At 42.7% G+C, this 21,003-nt stretch overlaps 1 protein-coding gene across 5 annotated transcripts in view; it reads left to right on the forward strand.

Annotated features, from left to right (window-relative positions):
* Positions 1-1,640: 1,640 nt before the first annotated feature.
* Positions 1,641-21,003, forward strand: part of Atp11c (ATPase phospholipid transporting 11C) — a 148,897-nt gene continuing 129,534 nt past the window's right edge. For 2 of the 5 annotated variants that reach the window (XM_042667578.1, XM_042667584.1), the window contains exon 1: positions 4,210-4,233. In XM_042667578.1, the coding sequence (XP_042523512.1) occupies positions 4,225-4,233 (9 nt within the window). In that variant the 5' untranslated portion in view covers positions 4,210-4,224. Of the gene's footprint in view, positions 1,720-2,095; positions 2,276-4,209; positions 4,234-21,003 lie in introns of those variants that run through there. The other 3 variants (XM_042667583.1, XM_042667581.1, XM_042667582.1) reach the window with 3 other exon arrangements.

Raw genomic sequence — 21,003 nt, forward strand, 5'->3', positions numbered from 1 at the left:
TAGATATAGCCGACATAGCGTCTAGTGGGGGCAAACACGAGGAATCATATTGGGGAAAAGACAAATTCCAGTTGTAGAACTAGAGGTTTTGTCTGCAGACAACTAGGACCCTTTGGGAGGAAAAAAAAAAATTCAGGTCTCCTACAGTTCACTTTATTGAGAATAGAGTCCTGGTTGATCACAGAATAAAGTTTAAATTTTTATAGCTCCTTTTTGAAAATCCTTTTGGATTTTATGGTGTCTATCCATAAGCCCTGAGCGATTATGAGAACTGTGAGTTCTTTTCTTAGGATGACCAACACTTTCAGACTGACCTTGCTTACTATCCCGGACTTTACCCTGTTCGCCCTTCTAAAGCCTTCCCCCTTTAATCTGTTTGTGGACTTGGTCAAATTTCCAAGTTGTCAGGAAAGTTTCCCAGAAAAATTTCCCCAACCATTTCACATTTTGATGTGTCCTGTATCCTCAGGAAATCGCTGTGATGGGCTGTTGGGACAGTGGCTTTGACAAAGAAAACACCCAGTAAATGATTTGTGGAAATGAATGTAAACCCCAGAGGGCAAAAGGAGAAGTATATTTTGGACCCTAAAGGAGGCCCAAGTGCAGCTGAGACTAACCCCAGACTGGCTGGAAGAAAATATTACTCAACTTCCCAGTTATTTATTTTTCACTTTTAGAGGAGGATCTGCAAGCTGTCCTACAACCTCGCTTCCCCCCTCCCTCCCTTCCTTCCCCTCCCCCTCCTCCGGCTCTCCCCCCTGCTACTGAGGGCAGTGCGAGAGGAGAGGGATATGCCACAGAGTTGGCAGTTCTAGATTCAGCTTTCATTTTAGTTTATAAACTTTTCTGATATTTCACTTGTTAAGGAAGGGGCTGAAGGGTATAGAGGATTTCCCGGCGCGCCGATTTTGCATTGTAGAGAACGTTTCAAGTATTACGGGGCTTAGCCTCATTTATCATTTTCACGTTTCTCACAGCTAAAAAAACCCACCGACTCTTGCAGATCTAAGCACGCTGGTGCCGAGAGGCTGCTTGTTTGGTTCCAGTGGTCTGAGTCGCTTCCTCCTTCAAACCCTGTGGGCAAACTCGGAATGGGCGTATGGGGGAGCTCCCGTCCCACAGTAGCTAGCGTTTGTACGCCCGTTGGACTACAACACCCAGCATGCTCTGCTAACGTTGCGAGGGCGAGGGCGTGAGAGAGAGGGAGGGGGGGGTAACAGGGAAATCCCGCCCTGCTGCGCAGCAGCAACGACACAAAGCCTGACTTTACAACCTTACAGAGAAAGTGGAAGTAAGAGCGCATAGGTGGGGAGCCAGCAACCACACCAAGGGGGAGGGGGGGGGGGCAGTCGTGTAGGTGCATACGGAAAGGGAGAGACCCTCATCTTTCTCGATGAGAAGGGGGCGGTTTGACTAACGAATCCCCTCCCTCACCGCCCCCTCCCCTTTCGCGCCCCGCCCGCGGTAGGGTCTCCAACGTGCCTCAGCCGTTATCCCTCGCGGGGAGCGGGTGTTCTCCCGGCGGGGAAGCGGGCGGTCCCTCCGCCTCGCAGGCTCCGGACGGGCCAGCGGGCTATGCTGAGGGTCCTCAGCCCGAGTACGGGACGAAAGCGCGCGGACGAGGAGGGGCTGCGAGTGAAGCCGCGCAGCCAACGAGTTAGGGCCGGAGTGAGGACGGCTCCTCACAGTGACCAGGGAGTAGTGTCGGGCTGTGGCGAGGTGAGGTGCGGGGAGCCCCAACTAGAGTCCCCTGTGTCCCTACTGGGGACTCCGCGGCGGCTAGTGGGGAAGAGGGCGGGGGAAGCTAGCGTCGGGAAGAGTACACACAGCGGGGTGCCGAGCCCGAAGGTGGCTCAGAGCTCGGGGCGGCCCCCCTCCCCGCAGGAGGAGCCTCGCGCTTCTCCGCCATCCCTCCCCCGCGCGCCGGGGTTCGCTTCTCGGCCGGCTGCTGCCGGAGCGGCGGGGCTGGGGCCAGATAAGGGGGAGCGACGGGGCCGCCGCCCCCAGGACGGGCGGGCGGGCGGGCGGGCGGCGAGTTAGGCGGGGCGGCGGCGGGGCCTCGGACGCGGGGGCTTGGCGGGGCGGGGAGCCCGGAGCCGCGAGGAGGGCAGGCGGCCGGCTGCTGGCGGGGCAGCCCTCCTAGCTGCCCGCTTTGCGCCGCCGGCCCACGCCGCAGTGTGTTTTGTGGACGGCGCCTTCCCAGACAACCCGGTAGACGCCAGCGGAGCTCGTGGCCGCCTTCGACGCGATGTTTCGCCGGAGCCTGAACCGTTTTGTAAGTACAGTCCCTGTGCTTCCCCGCGTGCGGCCGCGCCATCCCCTCCGCGGGATCCCTGACAGCCCGTCTCCCAGGTTGGGGGAGGGGACTGAGCGATGCCATCCCCCTCCCCCTGACTATTTCCCCAGTACACGACCACCCGGACGAGTGGCCGGGGGGCCGGGGCAGGCGAAGGCTCCGGCCCCCCACCCTCCCCACCCCAGGACAATTTCATCTGGGCTTTCGCGGGCCGCTAAGAACTCTGCCTGGTGATTGGGGTGGGGGGTGGCTCGTCGAGGGGTGATGGGGGGGATCACCCAGGGGACCCCTCCATGTGCTAATTACTCGAAGATGGCGTTTGATGATCTCCGAGGGAGCTTTCTTTTGTTTCCCCCTGCCACGAGCACATGGAGGTAAACCCAGACCTGTCACCGTGGCCCAAAAAGAGGAGCCTGGAGCCCGGGGAACGGCAGACTGGCGCTGGGCTCAGCCTGGGCCGGGAATGTGTGTTTGTGGGGAGAGGGGGGAGGTCGGGGAGACAGGCAGCTGGTGATCCGAGGCCAGACAAACTTTGGGGAACCAGCCTAGGAAGCGCACCCTTACGGAGCTGTAGAAGCCAGGGCTACGGGCTGCGCGGGCTGGGGGAGGCCGGGACGCCCGGAGGCTGCGCATGGCGCTGCCTGCCTGCCGGCGCCCTCGCTCGTGGAGGACCAAACTCCCCAACATCCACCCCGTGAGAAAACGCAGACTGCGGCGGGGCTGCTCCGATCGTGTCTCTTCCCCACCCTGATTCCGCCTTTGGCCGTGGGGGAAAGCGATTTCGATCTACTGACTTTTTTTTTTTCCAGTGACCTGTTTACTCCTAGAGGGCTCATTAAGAATGAAGCAGAGTCGGAGTGGTTTACTTCCATGCTGCTATTTGTAGTAACTTCCTTAATTTCCACAGGAGGTGGCGGGAATAGGGTTTTATTCTGCCAGCGGGGTAACAGAACGAGTTCCTCTACACATTTTGATTTTTTGTTTTTTGTACTTAAGCAAAAACGTCGAAGACTCAGCGCTTCTCCTTTCGCTCAACACTTGAGAACTGTTTAGTTCTCTTAATGCAGTTTTTCCTAATCAAAACAATGCACGTACAGTTTTCATAGGTTATATGGGTTTGCTCTCATTTTTCCTTTACATTTCTGTACCCTAAGTAAAAGTCATATTTGTACATCCCTCTTTTATGATATCATCATCACAATCCTACTGTTTGTCCCCCCCCCCCCCAAATGTTTACTTCACTCTGAAACATGCATGAAGTTGGGGACAGATAATTGCTGGTGGCACATAGCAATAGTTTGGAAATATAAAAGATCTTGAAATCCATGGAGAATAGCTTGAATGCTTTGCTGCAGCGAGTGACCAAAATTTGCTTCTTACATCTAGCATGAGACGGTAAAACAGCGTTTTACTTCATAGTTCTGTTTCACATAGGTTCTTGTGATTTTGAAGTGTTGTTTCAGGGTGACAAAAAGGGAAAGGTGACAGGAGAGCTAATTCTAATATTTAGGATAAGGATTATCTTTTCCCATACATACCACTTTGATGTTGGAAAATAAATGGGCTCTGAGCCATATTAAATTCACTAGTTGAACATTGAGGTAATGAAATCTCATTTTTGAAAGGATGTACACATTTGGAACCAAGGAACCCAAGCTTTGCTCTAAAAGCCCCCTTCACTTTGCTTTTTTTCTGAAGTGATCTGCATTGTATCAGAGCCTAGTAATTAAGCAGTGCTGGCCCATGAAGCTAGGGCATGCAGTAGAATATGCAGCAGTTGCTGAGGTGCCAGCTTGCAGATTTGAGGCTAGTTCTTTTCATCCTCAACCCAGATATCCGCAGAGAATCACTTTTCCTCATACTGAAAGGAGATTTGACCTCATTGTTTCACCTGAGATGCCCAGATGCCCACATTTTCCTGCACAACCATGAGTATGGTAAGTCCTAGCAATTTGTGCTAGTGCAGTAAGCTGGAAGGTTCTTAGGAGTTTTATCTGGCTTTTGTCTTAAGGCAAGAATAAAAAAGAAACAAGCCCCTTGGTCTGAATGTATTACATATATTCAAATTCTTTTTCTTAAAACTTGGCTATAAAATTTTGGAGGGGCAAATTTTAGATCCTTCAGATCAGTAAACCACATCCTATTCTCGTCTTTTACCTGGCACAGATTCCTTGAGGGGCATTCCCAATTAAATTACTAAAAGGCTAAAATTAAAGATTTAGGTGGGACTTTGAGACCTGCAAACTATATGTAGTTCACGATGTGTACTGTCCTTTTGATTCTTTTAATATTTTAAAGACTATAAATTCCTTCTAAATTCAATTGTGTTTTTTAGCAGACTTCCACAGTTTTGAAATTAGCTTTGAATATTAAATCACAGTAGTGTTAATTGTAGTTGTCAGCCATTGAAAACTAGAGGATTACATAATAGAAGAGAGCTTATTTTATATTTCAAATCTGATATGGAAATTTAGAATCTTATCTTCTATAACTCATTTGTGTTTGTGGACTCATTTTAAAATGTCATTTATTTCTCTAGTTTTACTAGTTTCAAGCTAAAAGAAATAGTAAAGAATTTCAAGTTTTAAAGACATGGCCTTGACTTCTTTCTTCTTGATAATCATGTTTTCCCTTTCTGATAAATTATAACTTAGCTGTTGACAATAATTTTTTGAGACAAAGTATTGCCCTGTTGCTAAGGCTGGTCTCAGCACTCTTTGTCCTCTAGCCTCAGCCTTTCTAGTTCGAGGATTAAAAGCAAGCCTTACTGTGGCTTTTTTTTTTTTTTTTGGGTCCAGTCATGGGGCCTGAACTCTGGGCCTGGGTGCTGTCCCTCAGCTCTTCAGCTCAAGGCTAGCGCTCTACCACTTGACCCACAGCACCACTTCCGGCTTTTTGCTTTTTGCTTATGTGGTGCTGAGGAATCAAACCCAGGGCCTCTTCCCAGCCCTGGCTTTTTTTTTTTTTTATGATATTGGGGCTTGTGTTCAGGGCCTGGGTACTGTCCCTTAGCTCTCTTGGTCAAGGCTAACTCTACCACTTCTGGTTTTTTGGTGGTTAATAGGAGATAAGAGTCTCAAGGACTTTTCCTGCCTGAGCTGGCTTTGAAATGTGATCCTCACATCTCAGCCTCCTGAGTAGCTAGGATTAAAGGTCTGAGACATCAGCATGTAGCATGTCCAAGCTGTGTGTGTGTGTGTGTATGACAGTTTTGAGGTTGAAAAAGATTGGTGAATTTGCTGTACAGCATTTTAGGATTTAGGCATGTGGGAAGTGTTTTGAAAGATTTAAAAGTTGCCTGCCTATGAGTGGCATAAGAGCGCTGTCTGTTCTTAGTCAACATCTCCATAAATACAATAAATTGTAGCTTTCTCTATAAAATTTATGTCTGACCAGGCACCGGTGGCTCATTCCTGTAATACTAGCTACTCAGGAGGCTGAGATCTGAGGATCGTGGTTCAAAGCCAGCCCTGACAGGAAAGTCTGTGAAACTCTTAATCTCCCATAAACCACCAGAAATCTGCAAGTGGCACTGTGGCTAAAGTGGTAGAGCACTAGTCTTGACCTGAAGAGCTGAGGACAGTGCCCAAGCCCAGAGTTCAAGCCCCATGACTGACAAAAAAAAATTATTTTATTTCCTTGAAAAGCGTATTGACAGCATAGACTAGTTGAGATTTGAGTCTCAACTAGACTTCTTTGCTATCCTTTTATTCTAATTAAAATTCCTAATGAGCATAGAAATTTTTTAATCCTATGTAAAACTTAAAAACCTGTAGATTTATTGACAGTCTTAAGAATTTTTCCCTTTTGAGTGATTATGAAATCATTTCATGCTAAAGATTCAAATAAGACATTTTTGTGTGTGTTTCAGTACTGGGGCTTGAAATAAGGGCCTGGGCTATTGTCCCTTATTTTTTTCTCTCTACCACTTGACCCATAGCTCTGTCTCTAGCTTTTTGGGAAGGGGGTTGAAGTTATTTGGAGATAAGCATCTTTTAGTCCTTCAGCCTGGGCTGGCTTGGAACCATGATACTTACATGTTGGTTTTCTGAGTAGCTAGGATTACAAGCACTAGCCACCAGTGCCAGACTCAAAGGAAACACATCTTAGTAAGTTAGGGGCCTTGACCCAGAGGACATTGTAACTTTCACTTGTCAGAGGGTGCTAGTTCATATTGAATTTCTAGGTGGTTGACAATGAAAGCTTATTGTGTCCGTGAAAAACTGTAGTAAATTTATCTTTCTGATTCTGGAAGTTCTCAAACTGCTTTGGTTCCTAAAGGTTGTAGCTTAGTAATATCTTATAGAAAATGTCTTACCAAAGAGACTTGAAAGAAATTAAACTGCATAAGGAAGAATGGAAATTACAAATAAGACTGAAAATGCAAAATAAGAATTAATGAACTAAGTAGCTAATTTATTACTTTCAGTCCAACTCAAGGCCACTCTAATGAAACAGTATATGGAGGTAATTAACAAAATAATTCAGGTAATTGCTTTTCTTCTTCCCGAAGCAGGAAAGTTTTTAATTTATTTCTTCATTAAATTATCAGGGTAATTAAACATTTTTTTCCTGTTTAATTCCCTAATAACCTTGACCTGACATTGCTGAGTGTGGAAATTGTTGATTTTATTTTGTTGCGATTGGAGGTAAAGCTGCATGTGTATATTAAAATGTTTTTACATTTACACAATGTTTTTGCATTTACAAGGCTTCTACATCTTGGCTCCTACCAGGTAGTTCAAACACTTGTAGGTTTAACAGTTGAACTTGACCCTACCTAAAAGCAACCTTTATATCTTATTGCATTATAATTGCCTTTTAACTTGTGTAGCTCCCTAGACAAGTCTTTCCCAAGGGGAAGACATTATATGTAATTAATTGCTTTCCTACACACCTGGAGGAGGAGCCCCAATTGAGAAAGTCTGTTATAGTCTGAAGGGAGCTGGAGGCAGGGAAAGTTCATAGTATATCCTTAGCTTCTAGTACAGTACCCAGTGCCTAGTAGGTATTTAATAAATATTGAAAAAATATTTTATATTACTTAGTGATCTGTAGTAGACATGACTGAAGAATGGATTTACTACTTTTGTAAGAATTAGAATAAATAAATCTAATGCTCAAGCCATAGTGACCATGGCATAATCTTTGTTAGATGATTCAGGTGTTTGTGTTTTTGGGAGCAGTATTTCACTGAACAAATATTTACTAAGCACAGATTCCTGTCTTCATGAGCTTTATTGTCATTACATTCACTGCTATAGATATAAAAGGTGTGATGACAGTATGTATCAAATAAATTTGTGATACACAACAAAATTCAATTTTCATGAATTCATTACTGGTATATACTTGTCTTTTTTTTAATGTGCTGCCCCTGAAGCTTGAACTTGGCCTGGATGTTATACCTTAGTTTGCAATGTTTTTGCATTTACACAAGTCTTACAAAGGTGTCCACATCTTTGCCTCCTACCATCTTGGCTTAAGACTGGCAGTCTGTCACTTGAGCCACAGCTTCATTTCTGGCTTTTCTGTGGTTAATTGTAAATAAAGGTCTCTCAACTTTATGTGGAATGGCTTTGAACTTCAATCCTCAGATCTCAGTCTCCTGAGTTGCTAGGATTACAGTGGTGCCCTGCTTCATTTATCTTTTTTTTTGTGTGTGTGTATGTGTGCAAGTAGTAGGACTTGAACTCAGGACCTATGTGCGCTCATTCTGCTTTTTTACTCATGGCAGGTGTTCTGCCATGTGAGACATACCTCCACTTCTTGCCCTTTTCTGCTGTCTTTCTGGTCTGTCTACCTCATTTGGCTTCGAACGGAGATCCTCAAATCTCAGCTTCCTGAATACTTAGGATTATAGGTATAAACCACTGCCTCTCAGCTTCATTTGTTTTGCTATTAAAAACAAACTGTAAAGTGTGCCATTTTCTGCTTTGGATGTCAGATAAAAGTGGTTTGCTACATTTGATACCTTTGGTTTTATGTACACATGACATGGCATTTTGCTCTTTTCAAATAGATGCTAGGCTGACCTTCTTCAACATAGGAACTAACCACTACAACTTGAAATCTTTACATAAACGAAAGAAGTCCTCATTGTGCCCCCCATCTTATTGTTGATTAAGCAACATGAAACTGATTCTTTCCCAAGTATTGTCAATAAGGACTTTTTGCTTGTTGTTTTTGTTTAAATATTGCTAAGAATTCAGCCATTTAGTGCCTATTGTTGAGTGCCTATGTATGTATCATATAATTTTAAATGTTCCTAATGGTTTTCAATGTTCCTAATGGATTTTTAGCTGAAGTAAGATTTCAGCAGGTGAAGTTGGCCATTTTCATACTAATGCAGCTGTTTAGATGAGCTTATTTCCTTTACCTAAGCTGCTATAATGTGGCCAGAGGCCTGGAGAAAAGCTTCAATCTCCCTGTGTCTGTTTGATATGCAAAGAACTGTAGATGCAAATTCTGGTTTATTGAATAATGGAAAAAATCATCAAGGCTAACTACTTGTCTAGCATGGTTGATCAGTTCTCTCAACATGCATAGGAAACAAAACAATTTTTTTTTTTCCTTCAAGGTGCTAGTTTCCCCATATGTAATACTTTAGGGGGCACTTTTTCTTACCCTTTTCTGTGGTGTTGGGATGTAACTCAGAGCCTTGGGTATGGTAGATAAGCACTGTCTGGAGTACTTTAAAGCCTCTTATATCTGGAATCCTCGAGATTGGGGCAGCTTTTCTTGTATAAAGTTCTGGGCTTTCACAAGTGAATTATTTATTTCTATTTACATCATATTTACCTTCTTGGCCTGGTACAAGTGAAGATAGAGGTGATCATAAAGCAAACGTATTAGTATAGCTGCTGCATATGTTCACTGCAGCTTAATGATGAATGAGCGCACAGCACTGCAGATATGGGCACAGGATGGCCTATGCCAGCATGCTGGCAATAAGCCCCTCAATTACTGCAATATATGGATGGATTGCTGGTTTGGCTGACTTCTTTATTATTGAGGAAGATGTGGTTTAGATGTGGGTTAGAAATGGTGTTACACTAAGGATGTCCAAATTTATTTGAGTAATTTGTATTTCTGAGGTAAAGAATATCACTGATTTTTATGCTCCATACTAGAATGGGAGAACTGGTGAGAACAGGTATCATTTGTTTTTTAGGTTCTACTGTATATTGTCTTAGTATTAAACAGGCATTACTTTGCAATTTCCTTTGTCTTCACCAAGGTTTTCTTAGAAGAACCAGAACAGTGTTTTTGACAATGATTTTATAGCTAACACAAAATCAGGCAAACAGTAGATGCTCAGTAAGTACCTGGCAAATGTTTTTGAAAACATAGGTTTAATCAGTAATAACAGGTGAAAAATGATCAGTTTGAAAGTAGTCACCAAAAAGCTTCTGCATTTTAGAGTAGGTTGCAGAAAAGTATGTAGCTCTGAAAATGACTTCTTTTGCAGTGGAAAAATATTCCACTATTCATATTTTCAATGAGAAAAAAAATTATATGCTTAAAAAGTGATCAGGGACGTGTGTGTGTGTGTGTGTGTGTGTGTGTGTGTGTGTGTGTGTGTGTGTACACACATACATGTGTGCTCCAGTATTGGTGCTTGAAATCAGGGCCTCCTGTTCTCCCTTAGCTGTTTTTGCTTGAGGCTGGTGCTCTGCCACTTACTTTTTTTTTTTTTGTCAGTTGTAGGGCTTGGACTCTGGGCCTGGGCTCTGTCCCTCAGCTCTTCAGCTCAAGGCAAGTGCTCTTCCACTTGAACCATAACACCACTTCTGGTTTTCTGAATGGTTTATTGGAGATAAGAGTCTGATGGACTTTCCTGCCTGGGGTGGCTTTGAACCTGATCCTCAGATCTCAGCCTCCTGAGTAGCTAGGATTACAGGTGTGAGCCACTGGTGCCCAACTCAGCCACTTATTAAGACACATGTACACTTCCAACATTTCTCTGCTGATTTGGTGATAAGAGTTGCAGCAACTTTGCTGCCTGGGCTTTCTTTTCTTTCTTTTTTTTTTTTTTTTTTTGGCCAGCCAGTGAACTTAGGGCCTGGGCACTGTACCTGAGTTTCTTTTGCTCAGTGCTAGCACTCTACCATGTGAGCCACAGTGCTACTTCCAGGTTTTTCTTTTGATGTGGTACTGAGGAATCAAACCCAGGGCTTCATCCATACTAAGCAAGCACTCTGCCACTAAGCCACATTCCCAGCCCTGGGTTGACTTTTGATTTCATTGTTAAGATCTCAGCTTTCTGAGTAGCTAGGATTATAGGTGCAAGCCCATCTTTTCTATTCACCACGATTATCCTATTTTTTGTCGATTCATAGCATACTATAATTATGATACTATCTCCACCTTCTAGAATTAGAAGGAAACATACTCACTTTGTTAAATGCAGTTGATGACACTTAGTTTTCCTGTTACCACCAGCACATCAAATCTATTTTGAAAACCAAAGCTTGTATTGTTAATTCTCTTGTATTGTTAATTGTTTCATTTTGTGACAAGATCTCACTATGTAGGCCAAATTGGCTTTGAATTTATGATCCTCCTGCCTCAGCCTCCTTAGTAGTAGGATTATAAAGCATATCCCACCACAGTCAACTCATTTATATCACCTGACTCATTGTGCTATTTAGGATGCTATTTAGTTTTTGGTACTGGGAATGTAAGGTACTTTCCTGTTTGTACCAGTTACCATTAAGAGGATGAATACCTATGAAAAGAAGGCTACGATCTTCAGAGTTTGAGGGATTTAGAAGAACCTGTGTGTAAAGTGCGCATCAACCTTGTTAAAAGTTCATGTAAATCCTACTTCTGCCATTTACTACCTAGCTTGATAAAACTATTTCTCAAAACATAGTCCTTGTGCTGGTGGCTCATGGCTGTAATCTTAGCCACTTAGGAGGCTGAGATCTGAGATTGCAGTTCAAAGCCAGCTCAGGTAGGAAAGTCTGTGAGGTTTATCTCCTATTAGCTCCAAAAAAGCTCCACCAAAAGTGGAGCTGTGGGTCAAGTGGTAGAGCACTGACTATGAGCAAAAAAGTTCAGGGACAATGCCCAGTCCCTGAGTTCAAGCCCCAGGACTAGCACATGAAAAACATGGACTACTTGTAAAAAAGTCATCCTAGATACTTACTGTAAGTACAAAAGTCATCTTGGATACAGATTTTGTAGCCTCAAACCTACTGAATGAATCTAAGCTCCAAAAAATTATGTATTTTTTGTTTTATTTTTCTTGGTTTCAGGGATTGTACTCATCCTCACAGTTGCTTAGCTTCCTTGCTGGTGCTGTGCAACATGAGCCATGCCTCCACTCCAGCCTTTTGCTAGGTATTTGGAGATGGAATCTCACAGACTTTTTTCTCCAGTCCAACTTTGAACTGTTACATTCTGATGTCAGCCTTCTGAGTGGCTAGGATTACAAGTATGAGCCACTGGTGTATGGCCAAAAAATTATGTTTTTAGCAAGCCACTGCAAGTGGTTCTTAAGGTCACTAACATTAGGTTACACCCATTTGCCATATAGTAAACACTGCCGTATTCATTTTCTGGCACACTCATTGTTCACCTCTGTCCTTGAGCTTCTTAGAAACTGTATTATGACCATCTTAAAATGGCATAATACCTGCTATACAAGGTTGTTGGCAAGATGTTTGCTGTGTTATTCAATACCATACCCAAACCAAATTCTACCCTCGGGTTTAATGGTTTATTCTAAGACTTCACATATATTCTTACTACTGCTAATACAGCGAAAGGACACAAAGCAAAGTCAGCAAAGGCAAAAGATGTAAGGGGCAAAGTCTGGAGGAACATCACGCAAGCTTCCAACAGTCCTCTCCCACTGTCAACTGGGATATACTTAATTCCATCAGTATAAAATGTTGATAAGGACTTTTCCACTGCTTACTTGAGCAGTCTACACTTGGTATATACCAGAATTTTACTTTCCCAGAAGGAAAGCAGGTATTCAGCATAAATACTACTTATACAGATGGTTTAGGCACAGCATATTACTCTTGTTAGGGTGATAGGAACTCTCTCTGAATCTAAGTCCCTAGATACTAGCCAAGGACCAAATTGCTTATAATCACCTCATTCTCCCTCCTCCACTTTCTGGTGGCACTGGAGTTTAAACTCAGCTTCACATTTCCTAGGCTGGTACTCTGCCACTTGAACTACTTCTGCAGCCTTTTGTACTTCAGTGGGACTTTTTTGCCCAAGGCTGCCCTGGATTGTGCTCCTCCCAGTTATACTTCCTGTGTAGATGGGATGACAGGTACACACCACCACACCCACCTTATTATATTAGTTGAGATGCAATCTCAGTAACTGTGAGCTACCCTTAAACTGAAATCCTCCTGCTCTCTGTTGGGATTATAAATGTGAGTCACTACGATTGGCCTTGTTAAGAGTAGCAATCTCAGGCCTGCTATTAAACTTTTCCACACTATTTCTATGAAATAATTGGCATCAAAGGGAAGTGACTTAGCTAATTGGCAGCTAATCCTACCAGCAACACACCTTCCCATTTCATTGCTGCCCACAGCCATGCTTATGGACCATTTCTTTCCATCTGTTGACAGCATTCACTCTTTGTCACTTGCAGCAGAGGAGCAGCCTGCCTGTGTAAATTGATGCACCCAGTGGGGGAGCCAGGAAGTATTGATGTTTCTGCCAGTTTAGCGTCAACACTTGCTGGTTTCCTCTCTGGAGCATCACCAAGTTCGTGGATTTTCATTTTTCTATCTTTTGGATTTTTGCTACTACCAAAGTCCCTCCTTTACTATACATTTGTCCAGATTTTCAGTGTTCGTTTTCACCATTACATTATCCTATTCTATATGTGACTCGCTCTTAGCAAATACGATGATAGGTAGGTAGCCAATACAAAGATACTTTGGGCTAACACAATTCCATATAGTGGGAATACTGAAGAGGATTTTTTTTTGGGGGGTTCAGTCATGGGACCTGAACTCTGGGCCTGGGCGCTGTCCCTCAGCTCTTCAGCTCAAGGCTAGCGCTCTACCACTTTGAGCCACAACGCCACTTCCAGCTTTTTCTCCTTATGTGGTGCTGAGGAATTGAACCCAGGGGCTCATGCATGCAAGGCAAGCACTCTACCACTGAGCCACTTTCCCAGTCCTTTTTTTTTTTTTTTAAGGCAGTTTAGTAAAAGATACATGGGCTAATAAAAAAATAAAGTTTATGGTTATATTTATATTTTATTATAAGATTTTTTTGTCTTATAATAAGAACTCCCCCCCCCCCCCCGCCCCGATTATTCACAAGTTTCAGTCTATTTTACTGTTCAAAAGTAAAATTAGTAATTCTATTAGGATTTGGGCAAGGAATACAGAAACCACATTGGAAGACGCAGTAATCCTACAGATCATTAGGGAGCAGAAACCAGAAGGGAACTGTCACAAATAAGTAACAGCTGGATAGAAGAGATTATGTAAACTACACCTGTTGTGTAAGCAGTGGGAATGTCCTTTAAGCTTCCCAATTAATGTAGTTTGCAATAATGCGGATTAAGGACTGTATAGCGTAGTGCATAGTTCACTCTGGCTCCTTTCCTTTCTTTTTTTTTTTTTTTTAAGGTGTCTTAGTCTTGCAAGTCTTGACTTGTTACTCAGGCATTTTATTTATTTATTTTGTTGATTGTGGGCCTGAACTTTGGGCCTGGGCGCTGTCCCTCAGCTCTTCAACTCAAGGCTAGTGCTCTACCACTTCAGCCAGAGAGCCACTTCGGGCTTTTTCTGCTTATGTGGTGCTGAGGAATTGAACACAGGGCCTCATGCATGCAAGGCAAGCATTCTACCCTCCCTCTCCCTCTCCCTCTCCCTCTCCCTCTCTAACTCTGGGCCTGGGCGCTGTTCCTGAGCTCTTCAGCTCAAGGCCAGTGCTTTATCACTTGAGCCACAGGGCCACTTTGGGCTTTTTCTGCTTATGTGGTACTGAGGAATTGAACACAGGGCCTCATGCATGCAAGGCAAGCATTCTACCCTCCCTCTCTCTCTCCCTCTCCCTCTTCCTCTTCTTCTTCTTCTTCCTCTCCCTCTCCCTTTCCCTCTCCCTCTCCCTCTCCCTCTTCCTCTTCCTCTTCCTCTTCCTCTCCCTCTCCCTCTCCCTCTCCAACTCTGGGCCTGGGCGCTGTTCCTGAGCTCTTCAGCTCAAGGCAAGTGCTCTATCACTTGAGCCACAGGGCCACTTCTGGTTTTCTGGTGATTAATTGGAGATAAGAGTCTCACAGACTTTCCTACCTGGGCTGGCTTTGAACTGTGATCCTTAGATCTCAGCCTCCTGGGTAGCTAGGATTACAAGTGTGAGCCCCTGGCTCCCGGCTTCTTTTTGTTTCTTTCAATATTTTTATTGACATAATTTTGCTGTGCAGAACACACAATCCACAGTTTGTAGAACGTTGGAATTAAAGGTGTGTCACCAACTTGTCTGGCTCTTTCTCAGCTTTTTAATTGTCTATTTATTTAGTCTTCAAAGTCTAGAAGTGGATTCTGGTTATACTGTTTTCCACTGGGGGGGTTCTTCCATTTGCTCTTCAAGTCTCCAACTCTTGATTGTTCATTGAGCTATACTCTGTGCTTAAGAGAGAGATCAGGAGCATCATGGTTCAAGGCCAGCCCAGGTAGAAAAAAAAGTGTGTTGAGACTCCATCTCAACCAATCAAAAAGCTGGGCACCTGTCACCCCAGCTTTATGGGAAGCATAAATAGGATTCAGGATGGCCTTAGCAAAAAGCTTGAGCCTGTTAGAAAAGTAGTGAAAAGGACTGAGTGTGTGGCTCAGGGTAGAGTGCTCACCTTGAGGCACAAAGCTCTCTCTAATACTGAGAAAAGGAAAAAAGAGTCATGACCAGGGAGCTATTTCATGAAATGGATTGTATAAATAAAATTTATTTTAAAAGTCATCATTTGTTGACTTAGGTTAGACATTAGACGTTGGTGAAAACAACCAGGAGAATATATATATATATATATATATATATATATATATATATATTCCAGTTTTGAAATGAAAAGCTGTGCAATTAAAACCCTCTTCTATGAATTCAGGTGTATTACTTGTCAAAGATACTAATGAAGTGGTGTAATCCAAATAAAATCAAATGTAATCAAATCAGAACCCTTATAATTGATTTATAGAATCCATGTTTGGAATAATTCTAAGTAATTATGAAATTTATGTTGCATTAACAAATGTCTATTTGGCTTCTAATATATGCCTAAACTTGAAGTTTTTGAGGTATGAGATCAGATACTTCTTTGTTAAGATGCCTCCAGTAAGCAGCAATATAGCTTTTGGAACAGTCACTAACATTTTAATTAGCTGTCTAAGATGTAATATTCAGTACATATAAAATATAAAATAAAATGCATAAAATCATTTGTGTACCCATTGTCCAATTTGAAAATGAGGACATTAGAAATTCAGTTCTGCTTACCTATGTATTCTGTAGCTCATTCCCCTCCCTCCCTGACATCCTGATAATGGTTAGCTTTAGTTTTGTTAGAATCGTAATGCTTTAAAAAAAATGAGTTTTAAGCCATACATGGTGGTACATGTTTGTAATTCTAGCACTTGGGAGGCAGAAGCAGGAGGATCACTAATTTGAATCTAATCCTGTACCATATTGCAACTTGAAGGGCCTCCTGAGCTATATAGAGATTCTCTGTTAAAAAGTATTATTTAAACTGTGTGCTGGTACCTCACAGCTGTAGTCCTAACTCTAAGGTCTCAGAGTCAGCTTGCCAATTAAGTCCCTACCCTGTGTCCCTACCTGTTTACAAACATCTGTTAAATTTCTATTTCCCTGATGCTGTATTGTTTTCCTGGTGTGACATACAAATTCCTGCCCCAGTTGCAACAGTCTCATTACACTCCTTCTTAGAATGTGTCTCTCCCCTCAATTCTTGTAGCCCACATAACACCTTTGTAACACCTTCTTGACTCCCTCCAGAATGCCCACAGTCCACGTAATGTGACCCATGTGACTGCCCATATGATCCATGTGACTGACCCTAAAATTTTGCTTAAATTTCGCCCATACCTGCCCATGGCTGCTGCCTCCATTCCTGCTTAGAGCAACTCAGCAGTTCTGTCCCCTATTGAAATCTTAAGCCTGGATTCTTCACTCACCTCTCATTTCTTACACTAACTACTCAGGAAACTGAGATTTGAGAATCGTGGTTTGAAGTCAGCTTGGACAAGAAAGTCTGTGAGACTCATCTCCAGTTAACTGCTAAAAAGCCAGAAGTGGAGTTGTGGCTCAAGTGGTAGAGCACTAGCCTTGATCACAAAAGCTCAGAGACAGTGCTTAGGCCCAGGACCTGAGATGATTACTTGGGTTTTTTTTTTCATTTTGATCTTTATCAACATGATTTATATACTTTTTTTTTTTTGCTGGTCGTGGGGCTTGAACTCTGGGCCTGGGCATTGTTCCTGAGCTCTTCAGCTCAAGGCTAGCGTTCTATCACTTGAGCCACAGGGCCACTTCTGGCCTTTTCTGCTTATGTGGTGCTGAGGAATTGAACCCAGGGCCTCATGCATGCAAAGCAAGTACTCTACCACTGAGCTACTTTCCCAGCCCTGGTTTATATACTTTCAATGCAACATTTTTTAGGTTCTTTGTAAGATTTATGTGGTATTCATTTGTTGCACCAGTGAATAATATTTCACTTTGAGAATATACTAGGAATATCCATTCTTTTAATGGCCTAGTTGTTTGCAGAATAGCTTAGGTGTTTGAAGGCTTTTTTGTTGTTGTTGTTATGGTCAGTGGTAAACAGTATATCAGGATATATGTGTGTATGTGTGTGAGACTTATAGGAGATACACAAATATGAACATTTTGGCTCATACAGACATTGAGATATAACAATTGAAGTATCATATGCGTTGGTAAAGGTAAGTGCTGAACTTTATAAGAAGTAAAATGATTCTGGAATGGTTATACTAGTATGCTTTCCCAGAGTGTGAGTTTTTATTGTTTCAGATTTTCTCAGCACTTGCTGTTATTTGACTTTTTTCTTTTGGCCAGTCTTGTATGTAATGATCTTAATTGTTGAGTTTTTTTGATGACTAATGACTGCATATGTATATGGTCCATATACTTCCCAGGTTAAATACTTTTTTAGTCTTGTCACTATTTCCACATTATTCTGGATTTGTCTCAAGGGTGTTTCTGGATTGGAATAACATTACATTAGTATCCTTATATATCTGCCACCTTATAGGCATGTGCCTCCAGGCTAGGCTGTGTGTGTGTGTGTGTGTGTGTGTATGTGTGTGTGTGTGTGTGTGTGTGTGTGAGTGTGTGTGTGTGTGTCCTGGGACTTGTGTGTGTGTGTGTGTGTGTGTGTGTGTGTGTGTGTCCTGGGACTTGAACTTACGGCTTGGACTTTGCCTCTAAGTTTTTTCACTCAAGGGTAGTATTCTACCACTTAAGCCACAGCTCCACTTCTTGCTGGTTATTTTTAGTGGTTCACTGGAGACAAGAGTCTCAGACTTTCCTGCTTAGGCTAGCTACAAACCACAATCTTCAGACATCAGTCTTCTGAATTGCTAGTATTACAGGTGTGAACCACGGCACCCTTAGAGTTTTGCTAACTTTTGCCCAGTCTGGCCTCAAACCACAGTTCTCCTGTGTCTGTTTCCTTACATTGATACCTTTCTTATATTAACTTGTCCATTTTGTACTCAGAACACTAGTTGTTTATTATTTGGTTTGTTTTTTTTTTGTTTTTTGTTTTTTGGTCCGTCGTGGGGCCTGAACTCTGGGCCTGGGCGCTGTCCCTCAGCTCTTCAGCTCAAGGCTAGCGCTCTACCACTTGAGCCACAGCACCACTTCCGGCTTTTTTCTTTTTGCTTATGTGGTGCTGAGGAATTGAACCCAGGGCCTCATGCATGCAAGGTAAGCGCTCTACCACTGAGCCACCTTCCCAGCCCCTAGTCGTTTATTATTTATATGTGCTTCAAATATCCAAATATATTCCCTAACTTATTGCAGTTTGTGTGTGTGTGTGTGTGTGTGTGTGTGTGTGTGTGTGTGTGTGTGTGTGTGTTTTGTGTGTTTTGGCTGTGTTGAGATGGAATCCAGGCCCTTGTATATACTAGATTCTTTTTTTTTTTTTTTGTCGGTTGTGGGGCTTGAACTCTGGGCTTGGGCGCTGTCCCTGTGCTCTTCAGCTCAAGGCGAGCGCTCTACCACTTGAGCCACAGCGCCACTCCTTGTATATACTAGGTAAGTACGCTATCACCTAGCTACATCCCTAGCCTGTACTGAGCTTTTTTCTTTTTGGTCATGGAGCTTGAACTCAGGGCCTAGGCGCTATCTCTGAGCTTCTTTTTGCTTAAGGCTAGTCCTCTACTACTTTGAGTCACAGTACCACTTCCGGTTTCCTAATGGTTAATTAGAGTCTAGGGACTTTACTGCCTGGGCTGGATTTGAACCGTGACCTTCAGATCTCAGCCTCCTTACTGAACTTTTTTGATTTTTTTTCATGAACAAGTTTTTAATTTTAATTTAGTTAAACTTTTGGGACTCTTTCTGGTAATACTTTATATATTTTGTTTAAGCAGTCTTTTCCTGTGCCAAAGTTGAAAAGCTAGTTTCCTGTTTCCCTTTTCTAAGCATTTTAAAGTTTGTTAATGTATTTTTTAGCCTAAGTTTTCAGATCTTGAAATCACAAGGGTTGAACTAAATGTTCCACAACAACCTTTTAGTCTTTGCCATTGTGATTTGAAGTAGATTTAGGATATGTAAGTATGTTTTCAGAGATTTCAGTGTTTTTTTTTTTTAAACAGTAGTAGGATTGAATGCAGGGATCATACTTGTTAGGTAAAGATTCTACCACTTGAGCCTGCCCCAGTCCTTTTGTTTTGTGCTTTATTTTGTTTTTCAGATAGATCATCTTACTTTTTTTCTGGGTTAGCTTTAGACCACTATCCTCATACATCTGCCTCCCAAAGAACTGAGATTATAGTATATGCCACCAGACTGGGGTTGTTTTTGAGGTAAGGTCCTGCTACTTTTTGTCTAGACTGGCCTCAAACCACAATCCTCCTGTTATCTGAATAACTGGGATTACAGACATATGTTATGACGTCTGGCTCCTTTATTAGCTTTTTATGATTTGACAAGGTACTATGCTAAGCAGAGGGGTCTGAGGGAGTGAATAAAAACAAGGGTCGTTCATATTGTTACAGACTTTGTAATTTAACTTACAATTTAAAAACTCATATGCCACAAACACTCATTTTCATCAACGTTTTGAATGAAACAAGAGACATAAAAATAGTATATAGAAACGGATATAGAGAATTTGTTTTGGATAGGGTGGCCTGAAAGTTCTATCTGATCAGATGACATTTAAGTGGAGAGATGAAGGGGTGAGGTACTCCTCCTGCAAAGGAAGTTGGGAGTAGATACTAGAGCAGCTTACACAAAGGCCTTGAGTTGGGCCAGACCCAGGCATATTGGAGAAACTACAAGAAGGTTAATGTGGCTGAAGTGCACATACTGTAGAGGAGGGAGGCATGGCAGTGAATGTGATATAGCACCTTGTAGAGTACTCTTGGTTGGATCTTCTTAAGTCAACTTAAAATTGATTTGCTGATATTGAGGGTGTAATAACAGAATCGTGTTTCATTAATTTGTACTTACTGAGTTCATAAGGATGCACTGGTAAGTAAAACCAAAATCTCTTCCCTCATTTACCTTGCTTGCTAATGTGTCCAAAGGTAGTTTCTTTCTTTTTTTCTTTTTGTTTTTGGGTCTGGTCGTGGGGCCTGAACTCTGGGCCTGGGTGCTGTCCCTCAGCTCTTCAGCTCAAGGTGCTGAGGAATTGAACCCAGGGCCTCAGGCATGCAAGGCAAGCGCTCTACCACTAAGCCACTTTCCCAGCCCCCAATGGTAGTTTCTTAAAGGGTAAACTGATGTAACAAACTCCAGTGGACAGAAATATGTAGTGTTTATTTCTCTGATAATTCAGAACAGTAATTTTGAGCAAATTGGCAGCCTCTATCCATGCATTTATCCAGGGTTCCAGGCTGTGGTAAGACCTGTCTTGGGAATCTAGCTTTCAGGTTCTAGCCAGTAAGAAGGAAATGAATCTAGGTAAGCTTCTTTAGGAAAGTTTAGCAAAGGGATGAGAGATCATATTGCATATATGCCTTTGGGGAAATGTTAGTCATATGGCCCTCCCTTGTCAGAAGACAGGGAAGTGTAGGAGACATGGCTCAAATGGTAGAACACTAACCATGAACAGAGAGAAACACAGAGAATGGATGAGAGAAAGAGTTTGTAGACGGTCAGAACGCAATCTAAATAAAGTATAACATCCAGCAAGATCAATAAGTGTAACATTGTGTGGAAGTCCTAGTGTTGTATGATAAAGGGAAAAATCAAATAGGGAAAGAAGATAGAAAATGTATAGGATGGAGGTTGCAGGTTTTCATAGGGTGACAAAAGAAAGCCTCCTGATCTGTTATTTGGACAAAACCCCAAATAAAGTCTTCTAAGAAATGCCAGTCCAGTTTGGAATAAAGCCTATCCCAATGCAGGGTAGTTTTACATTTCTGAATCTTATACCATCTCTAAGAGTGCTTAGTTAGTGGAAAGCCACCATTACACCATAGTGTCACTCACAGCAAGCAGTAAAAAACCCTACT

This window comes from Dipodomys spectabilis, unplaced genomic scaffold (genome assembly GCF_019054845.1).
Source record: "Dipodomys spectabilis isolate Male_0828 unplaced genomic scaffold, ASM1905484v1 ptg000414l, whole genome shotgun sequence".
Classification (NCBI taxonomy): domain Eukaryota; kingdom Metazoa; phylum Chordata; class Mammalia; order Rodentia; family Heteromyidae; genus Dipodomys; species Dipodomys spectabilis.